The 15,000-nt window shown below is 35.7% G+C and overlaps 1 protein-coding gene across 1 annotated transcript in view; it reads right to left on the minus strand.

Annotated features, from left to right (window-relative positions):
- Window positions 1-15,000, minus strand: part of LOC144965635 (putative ammonium transporter 2) — a 77,309-nt gene that overhangs the window by 31,610 nt on the left and 30,699 nt on the right. The window contains exon 5 of the mRNA XM_078901183.1: window positions 9,588-9,870. Within this exon, the coding sequence (XP_078757309.1) occupies window positions 9,588-9,870 (283 nt within the window). The remainder of the gene's footprint in view (window positions 1-9,587; window positions 9,871-15,000) is intronic.

Here is a 15,000-nt window from a genome sequence, read left to right on the forward strand (position 1 = left end):
TTTGGGTTATATACTCTTCTTCTTTCTTTTAAGTCTTTAACTTCAATTTGGAAGATTCCACAGATCACAGTATTTTTATTTGATTGGAGATATAAGACTAATCCACTGTCTCAATATCGATTTTGAGCTTTTATATAGCGCAATATCCACTAAATGTGCTCAACGCGCTTTACAAGAGGGCCCTGGCCAACAGCAACATTTTACATTTAGGACGGGACATGACGCTTGTTAGGTGATGTTACAATGTTTTCCAACAGAGACAACGCTGTTAACGGACAGGTACTCATTTTACACCTGAGTACGATGAAAGAATGCGAGTAAAGAGCCTTGTCCAAGGACTCAACTTTGCGCCGAGTGAGGCTCGAACCCAGGACCTTCCGATCCGAAAGCGAATGTCAAACCACTAGACCACATAGCCGCACGATGGTCTGAACGAGTACACACTTGGATGGCTTCCTCTTATTTTGTTGAATGTCACCGAGGGGTAATTTCACTTGGTAGTTTAGGTCTTTGCAAACGTATTGTCACTTTGTCATGTTTTTTTCTTCTCTGTTGTAGCGTTTCAAGATCAACATTAATTTCGTGGGTGATTTATTTTATATTTGTTGTTTTGATTTATTAATTTCACAACCTTATCTTCAAGCTCGAGTCATGTCGCCCTCGCTGTTTATTTTGTAAAAATCATTAAATTGCCGGTGCATTTGAAATGATTATTAATTGTATTCACATTAAAGGATTATCTATATTTCAGTTAACGATTAAGATACTCCTTTTAAGGATACTGGATATTCAGACAAACAAAATATTTCTTTTTAAATTGAAAACAAACAAGAAATCAAATTCTTCATTGTCTCAACGCTCTTATTATAATGTCAGTGGGGTAAAGAAATATTAAAAGAATACAAGAATTATTGAAAAAGTATTGATCACTTGTGAATTTTGATTTGTCATTGTCGGGAAAAACATTATATTATTCTGACCCTATCAAATAAGACTTGAGCTTTTATATATAAGGAACGAAATTTACGTCACTCAGCTCATTGTAACTGTTTTTAGCCAGCCATTTGTATGAGTAGTTTTCAGTAAATTGTATTAATCAGACCATAAACGTTAAAAGTAACACATAGTTTTGTGTGTTGGTCAGTTTTATGTGGCTGGCGAATTATGTGAAACAGACTAGCGTCCTATCCTATTAATAGCAAGTAATTGCTATTGTCCGTTTCACGTTATTGAAATCGGGATAAATTCCGGTCTAATGGCTCTGAAAAACTCATTTTTGGGAACAGATCCACCAATTTCCAAATCCTAAGTTTAAACGAAAATTACATCATCGGCTTGAACAATTTTCAATATCACAAAAGTAAATTTTCATGAGTTTTGGTTACAAACTCCCTCATTCCCACCTCTCGGCCGTCAATTCGCTGGTTTAGCCAGCATATTACAGCCTGAGCTCCTACAATCCCTTCAAATAATTACAAATTGTTTATTGATTAACCATAGTAACTAATTTGGTATGTCTATGTTATTATTTGATAAATATAATAATATATTATGTATACAATCAACAATACAAAGAAATGAACGAGCTTTTCTAAACAAAGAATACAAGAGCAAGAGAGTGGCAATTAACTCATTAAAATAACCTATAAATTAAACCCAAAGCGATATAATTTGATTTGAACAGTGGCTATACATATTTGTATTAAAATTATGTTAAATTTAAACAAAACGTTTTCAAAGATTAAGTGGAAAACAGAGAACTGAATTTCTCTTATGTCGTGATTTCAATACGGGTTCTTGATGGTAGAGCACTCGCGTCACACACAAAGGGATGGCGATCGATCCTCGTGATCCAGATTTTTTTCTCCTGACATTCCCATTCCCCCCCCCCCATCCCCCCCCCCCCCCCCCATTCCACCAGCAGTGAATGGGTAACTCGGTCTTTCAGATCTGGTGGAAAGTACTTTGCAATAGATTGACGTCTTATTCGGAGGGTAGCAAGCAATTACTGTTGTCCGTTTACGCTACAGAAACCGGAGAAAATCCAATTTTATGATATATGGAAGTTTCGATTTTCTCATATTCTTTAAAAATAGATGAATTCAGTTAGCCGCCCCCCCCCCCCCCCCCCCCCCTCTCTCTCTCTCTCTCTCTCTCTCTCTCTCTCTCTCTCTCTCTCTCTCTCTCTTTCTTTCTCTCTCCTCCTTATGTCCAAAAATGTCCCCAAATTGAAGTTTCAGTTAGAGAATGTTTGACAACTTTTAGATGGGGACACTTTGAATCTTTCATATGGAAAATTTTAAAATTTTGTTTAAGTGAAAGAATGGCTTATTCACCAAGAACATTGTTACTGTCCTTGTTAACGATCTAGAAACCGAGATAGATTCGGGATGTGGCTTTAAAGGTCTACTCCAGATGATGAAAGTCATTAATGAAAAAGAAAACCTTGCCAGACTTTTATAAAACCATAATCATTAGTACCTGGAAATGCTAAAGTCATATGCAACAATATCCTATTGAATTACCATAGAATTAAACAATTGATAAACAGAATATCATAATAACACATATTATGAGGTAGAGTTTTGGTAACCAAAAAAATGCAAAACCATGTTTTGAAAAAAAACAACATAACGATCTGATCTTTCTAAACTAAAAAAATCAAGCGATCACTATTATATGTTTCACGGACAATTTATGAAATTCATGGAAATGATTCGAGTAATCCCCTTGCTCGGTGACCCGAATATGTTGGGCATCATTTAGATGACAATCCTTTTGACAGGAAAATATAAAACCTTGCCAGATTCTTTTTCAATTGATTAAACCGTAAATCGTTTATTTCTTGAAATGATAAAATCATTTTCAACATTTACAAGGAAAAAGAATTCGAACTATCGACACTATCACAATTTCAACATTCTCAAATGACATTCTTCAACTACTGTGGTAACATTTTGATGACCAAAACTACAAAACAAAGCGACCGCTATTATATGTTCCACGTATAATTTATCAAATTCATAGAAATGGTTCTAGTATCCCTGCTTTAAAAAGGAAATAGAATTCGAATTAACGATACTATCACAATTTCAACATTCTGAATTGACATTCTTCAACTACTACCGTAGAATTTTGGTAACCCAAACCTGCAAAACAATATGAAAAAAAAAACAATGTAAGAACTCTGAACTCAAAAATCAAAGTCAGTAAGAAAGTAAGTATGTGAGTAAGTAGCAAGCATCGCAGTCTGAATGACGCTTGCTGAGAATTGTGTGATTCAGTCACAGATATTTTTAAAACCTCGATGAGTATATCTGCTCTCTCCATCCAAGTTGTTATTTGTTTCCATTGGTCACGGTCCTGGGTCAGAGTTTTGAGGCTGTCAAGAGCATGTTGTGAATTTAGTACGGAGGGCACTGCAGTTTTTCTTAGTTCTCCAGGGATTAATTCGGCCTTATCTAAACCTAAACATTTCTTATATGTAGAGAGATGCTGGTTCAGGGAATGAAGGAAATATTCTGTCATTGCAATTTGGACTGGGATTTTATCTTCTCGACGTAAGATGTGACCAAATAGCCTTCATCGCTGTTCCTGTATTATTGTACTCAGGTATTGGACCCTGGTTCTTCCATAGAGATCGGTATTTATAATTGTGTCTGGCCAATTGATTGTGATTACGCAACGCAATTGTTTTCTAAACAATTCAATTATATGGTTTACGGACGATTGATAAAATTCTTGGAAAAGTTTCCAGTAATCCTCTTGCTCAGTGATCTGAATAGGTCGCGCATCATGTTTAGATGACAATCCTTTTAACAAGAAATCATAAAACTGTGTCGGATTTTTTCACCGATTGATTAAACCACAAATCGTTTATCTCTGGAAATGTGAAAACCATGTGCAGCAAAATGCTTTTAAAGGATAATTGAATTAGAATTGAGTATCAAAATGATATCAACACTCGGACATTCATCAACTCCGAAGGTAGAGTTTTGGTGACCCAAAACTGCAAAACCATAAACAAACAAAAAACGTTCTGACAACTCAAAACAAAAAATTCAAGCGACTGCGACGATGCATACACGATTTAATCAAATTCGGGGAAACGGTTGCAGTAATAGGACTCAATAGTCTGATGTCACGTCCGCCCAGCAACGAGCAGCTTGGTTCTAAACATAGAAAATCGGTACTTTGTATTCTTTATGCTGGCGAGAACTTGATCACATGTCATGAGATCAGAATGTATAAAAGTCAAAACATGATCAGATTTATAGTGTTTTTCTCCTCGGGATACATATTTATGCTCGCCGGAGAAGTATTTCATAAGAGTGTCCGCCATTGTTCCGATAGTTTAGAACCAGTTACTAAGTTACTCTACGTTATTACGAGGGAAGTGACGTCACGACTGGTGAAGACTATTGTCACTTATATATCGTAACGGCATCATTAATCAGAAGCTAATTTCAAAATATGTTTACCACATTTCTATTACGAGGGAAGTGACGTCACGACTGTTGAAGCCTATTTTCCTGCTCATTGACCTGAATAGGCAGGGCATCATATTTAGATGGCAAACCTGTTGACAAGAGAAATCGATTGGTTTTGTCCCATGTCTTGGTTATGATTGAGCACAACAATGAATTTTTTATAACTTCATAAGGGCTGCTAACGAAATCAATAGCATGAATATTGCAACGAAGGGCGCGATTATATCAAAGTACATCCGTTGAAACCGACGTGCTCGGAGTTGCAGGTCTGATAACCCAATTTCATCTGGGATCATTGTTTTATTGGAAATCTCAAAATATGACTCAATGTATTGTCCATTACACCAATGTTAAACTAGACCCAAAACTGCATTCGGATTTCAGACCTGCATGTTTGTAAACATCGGATGAAAACAATAAATATTCGAAACATTTCATGAACTTTTAAATACTACAATGCGAACTTAGTGATACAAAGGTCACATTACAGACATTCTATGACTAATTACCCGTAACTATGTGCATAATTACAATACAAATTGTTCTCTATTCATAGCATTCTAAGCAACTAAAAGGCCCTCCTGAAGAGTCAATCGACTCTCTTTGTTGTACTCACTCACACTGAGCAATTGTTTCCAAAGCTCGTGCACCATTATCTGGGCATGAATTTATCCAATTTACAAGACCTGTTTTGGCCGTATTAAATTTGCTGAAAAACCCTTAAAATACAGGCACTGTATGTACGATAAAGATATGAAAAAGTGCCAGGCAAAGCAAGAAGGAAGAATAGAAGAAAAAAACTATCCCGAAAATCAGTCTTCCTCGACTGGGGATCGAACCGCAGACCTCCAGGATCGAACGTGTAATGTCAGCATCCCTGGTGGTAATTAGAAGGTTTGAGGTATAAAGAAGCATATATATATATATATATATATATATATATATATATATATATATATATATGTATATATATATATATATATATATATATATATATATATATTATATATATATATAAATTTCGGTTCATCACTTTTATTTTACCCCATCTTGGCGAAAAGAGAAAAGTTTTTAATTAAATCGAAATTATAAGAAGAAGAATAAAACTCGATATTATGAATTGACTTCCGTGACACATTTGCTTCCGGTAATTGTCTTATTATGAATCTCTGATACGCGAACACAAATCGATAATAAGTATCAGGATTCGATTAAATTGCAATGACGTCATATATATATAGCAATCTTGAAATTGATTGGATTCAGACAAATGCTGACGACCTTTCTACCACGATACAGTGACAGAAAAATAACATCTTACAAAGACATTTCTACCACAATGCAGTGACAGAAAAATAACATCTTACAAAGACCTTTCTACCACAATGCAGTGACAGAAAAATAACATCTTACAAAGACCATTTTACCACAATACAGTGACAGAAAAATAATATCTTACAAAGACGTTTCTTCCGCAATACAGTGAGAGAAAAAAACAGCTTACAAAGAACTTTCTACCACAATACAGTGACAGAAAAATAATATCTTACAAAGACCTTTCTACCACAATACAGTGACAGAAAAAAAACATCTTACAAAGACCTTTCTACCACAATACAGTGACAGAAAAAAAGCATCTTACAAAGACCTTCCTACTATAACCAAAAATTCGTAGAACTACGAAATGTTGGTTCCAATTTCAGAATTTTATGGGAATCTCAAAGTCATTAAAACTTATTTTAGATTAACGTTGATGACAATCTACATAATTTTAAGGATTTTGAAGTTATATTTATTCTTTATAAAAGTAAATTATTGTTGATCTATCAAGTTAACTACAGCGACTACAATTGAAGAGTGGTTTTCCAAAACTCCCTAACTCCCGTTTTTTTCCAATTTTGAGAAATTCAGAATTATTTCCCCTAACTTTTCTCATTCTGTCTATTATTTTATCATATTTAAATTTTAAATTCATGCAAATCAAGGGAAATTCTTATGCTAATTGATGCTTATAATAAAAAACGTGCGTTTCAATTTGTCTCAAGGATGGAAGATCTCAAAATGTAGAGAAATCGACTTCAGAGTTTTGGAAAAGCAGCCTTCAATTTTTAACTGCTAAAAACTACGAATTTTTAATTTTCTAGGCAGGCATGTTTGCCTTACACAATCTGTCTTTAACCTGTTCCTGTTTTCTTATGAGTGTGCGGCTATGTGATCTAGTGGTGTGACACTCGCTTTCGGATCGGAAGGTCCTGAGTTTGAGCCTCGCTCGGCGCATAGTTGAGTTCTTGCCAAAGGCTCTTAACTCGCATTCTTTCAGTGTACTCCTCAGGTGTAAAATGAGTACCTGGCCGTTAACAGCGCCGTCTCTGTCCGAAATAATTGTAATATCGCCTCACAGATGTCAGTCATGTCCCGTCCTTCATGTTGAGTGTTACTTTTGGCGAGGGACCCCTTGTAAAGTGCTTTGAGCACGTTAGTTGATAAATAAAAGCTCAATTCTTATTTTTTTAATTTTTAACCATATACACCGCAGGTCCGTTTTCATCTCAACCCCCCCCCCCCCCCCCCCCCCCCCCCCCCCACACACACACCTAGCCCTTTACCACTCAATCTCCTTTCCGACTATATTCAGACTTTTTCTCGAAATTTCTAACTTTCCAAATGTAGAAAAAAAAATGATTTCTTAAACTCAAACTCAAAAGCAATAAGTACATACTATAAACACATAATTTATTCGGCAAAACGAGCTTTACAGAAACAGCAATAATTTTTTATTGCTATAGTTTGAGGATTTGAGCATTTGTGTAGAGCATCACCCACTAAATGTGCTCAAAGCGCATTACAAGTGGTCCCTACACAACAGCAACATTTGACATGTAAGACGTGACATGGCGCCTGTAATGCGATATTACACATTTTATTCAGCAGAGACAAAATTGTTATTGGCCAGGTACTCGATTTACTGGGCCTGAGTACAATGAGAGAATGTGCCTGAGTAAAAATATTTTTCCAAAGACTCAAACTTGCGCCGTTCAGTGCGGGACTCGATACCAGGACCTTCCAGCCGAAGATGGATATCATACTACTAGGCCAATAGCCACATAGAATATGGTTTTGATGCAGCAGGTCAAATAATATGTTCCTCAATAGAAGGAGCGAAGTTGACGTCATTCTGCTCAATGTTAATATATTTGACAGCCTGTTAGTGATTAGTTCTCACTAAATAATATCAATCAGACCATAAACTTTAAAGGTTACGCACACAAGTTTTGTGCGTTGGTACGTTCCATTTTGTTGGCGGATGTTGTGAGTATTTTACCTACACACATCTCATCAATAAGGCAATCAAACTCAGCCAATATTTCCTATTTTTGTCATTCAATCAATATTACAGAATCTAAACCATTCCTAATATGCCTATACAATCCGCTTTGACAAGGTGTTACGTGTTTATAATATGTAGTCACAACCAGAAAAGAGTTAACATTTTTAAAATTACAAATCTCAAAGACCGATTTTACATGTAATGATGTTTTGAATGCGTTTGAATCGACGTGCACTTATTTGCAGGTCTGATAACCAAATTCATTAAAGACTCACATAGGAATCTCCAGAAAAAAATGACGCAATATATTGTCCATTACAACAATGTTAAACTAGGCCCATAATTGCGTTATGATGTCAAACCTGCATATATGTAAACGTCGTTTTGAATGGTTAATAAAAGATTCTCTAAAAGTTCGTTTAATTTCTTCTAATATTTATAGTATTTTTTTTTTTTTTTTTTTTTTTTTTTTTTTAAATTTCAGACCAAGCATCTCAATAACGTTGGCGTGAATGTGCTTTTGTGCTTTTGTGACCTCAATTACATTATGATGCTAATGAAAACTAAATGCTTACCTTCATTTTGTAGTTATGGGACAGCATTTCTTTACTTTATTGATCAAAGAATTTCATTATCATTTTGAGTTCCGTATCTAATTGCATTAGAAACCGTTTGAAGCAGTTTAAATTCTCATTTACCAATTAAACTCGGTTTTCAATTATACTAACAACTAAACCCCCGAGGGCTCACTTGGTTAGGATCGTATATTGTGAAGTATCCACTTAACGCACATTTGGAAAAAAAATCATTTAATTGTTGTCTTTGACTCACATATTAAATACACTGTACAGATTGTAGGTAAACTTCCAATAACTAATGTATCGAAATTCGATCAGAGACAGACCAGAAAAAAGACAAATAAGCAGAATCTTGTGGCCTCTTTTTTCAAATTTGATATGTCAATAAATTCAAAGCGGGTTTTATACAACCTCCCCCCCCCTCTCTAAAGACATCAATCTGAACATCCATCAATAATGTGTGTGTATATATATATATCGTGTATATATATATATATATATATATATATATATATATATATATATATATATATATAAATATATATATATATATATATATATATATATATATATATATATACGTGTCTGTGTGTGTGTGTGTATGTGTGTGTGTGCGTGCTTGTTTTTGTCGAGTGAATAGTTTAAAATTGAAAATTGAGCTTTATATAGAGCAAAATCCACTAAATGTGCTCAACGCGCTTTGCAAGGGGTCCCTGGTCAGCAGCAACATTTAACATGTAGGACGGGACATGACGCCTGTTAGGCGATATTATAAATTTTCGGACAAAGACAACGCTGTTAACGGACAGGTACTCATTCTACACCTGAGTACGGTGAGAGAATGTGAGTAAGGAGCCTTTTCCAAGGACTCAACTATGCGCCGAGAGCGAGGCTCGAACCCAGGACCTTCCGATCCGAGAGCGAGTGTCATACCACTAGACCAGATAGCCGCAGAAAAGTTCACATCAAATATTTTATTATATATCTATAAATCGTGCAGAAAGGCACGAGTCAAACCAAGGAAGTCCTGGACATGAAATGTGGAGGCAACAAATGACAAAATGATAATAGACTGCTCGGAAATGGTCCTTGAGCGTGAAAGAATGGCGTTCCACGACATTCAACCTCTGTAGGGCCACGAACTCCGGTAAGGTAAGGTATGGTAAGATATCTATAAATTATATCACTTACCATAATATGAATAATCCCAATAAGGCGTTTGTGGGCGAAGCCATTTCATGGTCGTCGTCTGGAGTGTATCTCCTTGCTCTGGGTTTGACAATTAAGGCTCCGACTAAGGCTGTGACCCCTCCGACCAAATGAACTGGTCCGTCCCCTGCGACGTCCACCAGGCCCATTTGCTTGAGCCATCCGCTAGGCGCCCATACCCAATGCGCAGGGAAACAAAACACGAACGTGTTGAAGAAGGAGAAGATGATATAGGACACATATTTTGTTCTCTCAGCAATCGCCCCTGTTATAGACAGATAAAAAGGATTAACACGGTTGAGGGAAATAGTATTGTGGGGATTTTGTTACGATGAAAAATTGTCTTAGTTTTTTACGGAATCCGGTATGATCAAGTTGATAATAAATTGAAATGAATAGATAAAAGTAAACACAAAGATTCCATTTATTCATCTCATAGGTGAAATTTTTCTTTAGTGTCTATTCCAAGGGAAAATTGGTATAACCGAGGCGTCAGCCGCAGTGCAGTGCCGCAAAACTGAGCTAAGGCGAGGTGACTTGCTCAAAGCCACACAACCCAGTCGGTATTCGAACACGATACCTTTCGGGTACGAAGCAAAGACCGTACAGCTGAGCCCCGCTACCCCTATGAGGTTTCTTGATCCCACTTACATAGAAAAAAATTGCTGTTGACGAATCATTTGAAAAATGACTTTTCTTCTTCCTTTTTTATTTGGAGTGTTCCTTCTACAAAAATTCTATTAATTTATTCTCAGGTAAAATCTGTCTTTTAGTGTCCATCAATCTGGAGAGAATATAGATATATCCCAGCTGTCTGTCCCAGTGCAGCGCCTGTAGGTGAACAATAGAAGCAAATATCTTGCTCTAGGAATAAGAAAAAACGATATGCCGACAGCATGGCTCAAATCAAGGCGTCCAGGGTGGACGTGCAATGCCACTAAGCCATCTCACCTCCTTAAGAGACGGGGAATGATACAGAGCAGTATCCACTGAAATATATGAAAACGCTTTTCAAGTGGTCCATAGCCAACAGCAACACTGAGCATGTAGGACGAGACATGACGCCTGTCAGCGATCTTACAATATTTTGTCGTTGAGGTACTCGTTTTACACCTCAGTGCAGTGAGGGAATGTGAGTAAAGAGCTTTTTTTTCAAGGACTCAGCTATGCTCCACTCAGAGCGGGACCTTTCGTTTATTTTTCTATATAAATGCTCAAGTCACTATTCCTACCAAAGCCCATCCCTTTCACCCTTCTGGAGAAAATGAACATATATTTAACAATTCCTCAGTTTTGATAACATGAAAACAACACAAGTGGTTTTAGAATATGCAAACACAGTTTATCCAAATCTACAGTTAGACAAAAGCAACGAGATATAGTTAGATACAAGCCAGCCCTTAAGGCATTTTCGTTTTATGGTAAACAACAAATATTTTTCATGTTTACCGCTATGCATTGACAAAACATCTTTTTTCTTTATTTTGGCCAGGTGACTCTGAATTGGTCACTCACACTAAAATTGCCCCCAAATTTGCCAAAAAGTTTTGAACGTGATATATCCTTGACGTTTTATGTTTACGTCTTTTATTTTGCCATGTTGAAAGTCATCTCATTCTATCAGTTAATACATTTTTGGCTAAAATGAGAAGATAGTGTTTTTTATTTATAAGGGAAAATTCCATCAGAATGTATATAATATTATGATTATGGCCTTTTTGGCAAACTAAAATCTACTTTTTAAAATGCTAAACAATTGCCTCAAGCAGAAGAAATTAGAAGCATCGAATTACAGTGAATGTATTTTGTATTTTTGTTTATTAAGATAATCGAATGTAATGGTTTCAGAAAAGAATAATATTTTTATACTTTGCATTGAAAGTTCGGAAATGAAACATTTCTTCAGCTAACAACAAGAAATATAAACTACAGTAATGTTAACACGTTTTATTAAGTTTTGTTGATAGTTGTAGATAGGTCTCAGTGACATGTTAAGTTGTCCTTTTCAGGCTGATATATTGATTTATATTCGCTTTTCTAACGATAAAATTTTACCATTAAGTTAAAAACACTATGGAATTCAGATAATGGTCTGTTTCGGAATTGATCTTTAGCGACGTGTAATTATTTACAGGTCTGATAACCCAAATTGTTTTGTGCTCTTTGTTGTAATGGAAATACCAGTGAAAGTATTGCCATTACAACAATGTTAAAACAAGCCCATACTTGCATTCGGTTATCAGACCTACAAATATGCGCATGTAGATCTTTAGACATAGGTGCATTGACAAATAGCCGAAAGAAGAGCGTTTTACGAGTCAACAATTGACCAACCAACCCCTTTAACCCTCTCCTTACCAATTACAGGACAATCGTACCGTTTGGTTTGTTACGATGATCAATTAAATTTCTTCTATACAAAATTGTATGAAACTAATTTGTCGTAGTTAATAAATGAACGCGTTCTGATGAACAAAATCATGTAGATAGGTATAGCATGTATTTATTTACTTTTGAGTTAGAGTTTAAAAAATCAATTTTTATGTTGGTAGGGTATGGCATTTCTGGGAAAATCCCTTGTAGATTCCATTAAGCTTTGCTTCAATATTTGACCAAGTTATTCAGACATTTGCCACAAGTCACCGAGGCAACGAGAGCAATGAGAATTATTTTTAGTCATTCTATAAAGATGTCACGACAATCTAAGATTGTCGTGTCTTGTTCGGGTCGATTCAAGTGGATTGATTAGCGTTGTCTCTGTCCGAAAAAAATTGCAATATCGCCTAACAGTCATCAAGTCCCGTTCTACATGGTACGTGTTGCTGTTTATCAGGGACCCTTTGTAAAGCGGTTTGAACACATTTAGTGAAGTGAATGTTGCGCTATATAAAAGCTAACAGCTCAGCTCAAGTGTTTGGACCTCCGTATATGTTGGCATATATTCCCGGCAGCGAGCAAGAAATAAAGTGAAAAGAGCCGGGAAACTGTTCAGGCCTTATGCGCCTCCTGGCGCTGAGAGAATTAAGGTTAATATTAAGGGCATTGTATTACACTTTCTCACTCTTATCTCCTCGTAATGCACCAAAAGTCTGCATTTATTATTATTATTATTATTATTATTATTATTATTATTATTATTATTATTATTATTATTATTATTATTATTATTATCATCATCATCATTACTATCATTATTATTATCAACATTATTACTATTTTAATTACTTTTCCCCCTATTACAAGAGCTGTAACCTAACAATAATTGCCTATTTGGACAATAAAGAATATTATTATTATTATTATTATTATTATTATTATTATTATTATTATTATTATTATTATTATTATTATTATTATTATTATTATTATAATTATCATCATCATTACTATCAGTATTATTATCAACATTATTACTACTAGTTTAATTACTTTTCCCCCTATTACAAGAGCTGTAACCTAACAATAATTGCATATTTGGACAATAAAGAATATTATTATTATTATTATCATTATTATTATTATTATTATTATTATTATTATTATTATTATTATTATTATTATTATTATTATTATTATTATTATTGGGAAAGCCAAATGTGCGTTATCATTACTAAAGATCTAAAACAACACAGTATAATATAGTATAAAACAGTGCCAGAAAAAGAAAGAAAGAAAATTACAAGAAAAAAAACGATTCTAAAAAAAAAAAACCGGTGATCCTTGAATAGGGTTCGAACCTCACCCCTCGTGATTACCGGTTAGACGTCTTCACCAGTGCCTGCTCCCTACTTTCTCAATTTAATATCATTTTACTAATATTCTGGCGTACTCCTGAATAAACAAATTTTAAAAATTAGGCCAGAAAACGTACCCTTCAAATATCGATTGATTAAAATGACCCTCATCTTGTCAAAAACCTTGAAGTATCAACATCGTTATTAAAATTTCTCATGGCCGTTTCGATAACGGAGTAAGTAGAGCAGTTGCTTTACACGTAAAGGGATCGAGATCAATTCCTTGTTAACCGAGATTGTTTAATGACTCCTCTGTCCATCCAGAAGTGATTGGGTAGCTCGATCTGTTCAATCTGTGGGAAAGTACTTTGTTATAGACTAGTGTACTATCTATCCAAAGGGCAGCAAGCGATTACTATTCCCCATTTCACGTCCACGTCTGCTAATTGCTATGAAGAACTGTTCCAATCGAGCTACCGCAATCAGGTTCCCCCCCCCCCCCTCCCATCTATAACATTGTAGTCCTTCAGGGTCATTAGACCCCATGGAGCCGGAGTTTATTCCGGTTTCTATAGCGTGATACGGACAATACCAATTGCTTGCTAGCTTTTGGATAGGACGCTAGTCTATCGCAAAGTACTTCCCGCCAAATATAACAGACTCAGTTGCCCATTGATTGATGGGAGAGAAAGGTAGATGGAGATTGAGAGGGGGGGGAGAGAGAGAGAGAGAGAGAGAGAGAGAGAGAGAGAGATAAAGAGTGAGAGGGGAAAAGAGAGATAGAGAGAGAGAAAGAGGGTCGACTGCACCCGGTATTGATCTTGGCGTGTGTGAAGCGAATGCTCTACCAACTGAGCTGTCGGGACCTCCATCAATGACATTGGCCATACACAAAATCAATTCGATTCTTCAGCTATTGTTTGGATGTAAACACCCAAGGGATGTAACATATGTGACTCATCGCCTCTTTACGGTATTATGTCGGGGTGGACCAGATGCCAAATAGATGCTACAAATCGTTATAATATGTAGCGATGTAAAATTTTAAATTATTGTCACTTTAACAAATTATAATATTCATTCTAATTGGATGGAGAGGCGAGGTTGAGTGTGGTTAAGACACAGTACTACTGTGACCCTGAAGGTCCTGGGTTCGAGCCCTGTTTCAGGAACTTTCGATTTTTTATTGGACCAAGATGATTGCCCACCAATTTGCTCACTTAGGACAACGTGAGTGATTCCTGTCGACATCATAGTTTGTTTGTTTCGATTGTCCTTCATTGATGCGTATGCGTCGAATGATACGCCCAGGCGACGGTATCAATAGAAGCCACACTCGAAATTGTGATATTTTAATAGATCCATTCTCATTCATCACTCGCAAAAAAAAAAAAAACAAAAAAAAAAAAAAAAAAAAAAAGAAACAAACAAAAAAAAAACAGAAACAACAAAACTTATTTTCCTAATTGTAACAAGATATTCAATTTTTGGCACCCAAACCAGTCCGACGTATCAATGTGTTAAGGCCCTGGGTTTCATTTTTCAATTTAATTTCAGATATATACAACAGAGTCAATTTGAACATATTTGCATGTCTGATAGCCGAGCGCAATAGGCTTCAACAGTCGTGATGTCACTTCCCTCGTAATGACACATAGTAA

This window comes from Berghia stephanieae, chromosome 2 (genome assembly GCF_034508935.2).
Source record: "Berghia stephanieae isolate SIO BIC M18660-M18661 chromosome 2, UCSD_Bste_1.3, whole genome shotgun sequence".
Classification (NCBI taxonomy): Eukaryota; Metazoa; Mollusca; class Gastropoda; order Nudibranchia; family Aeolidiidae; genus Berghia; species Berghia stephanieae.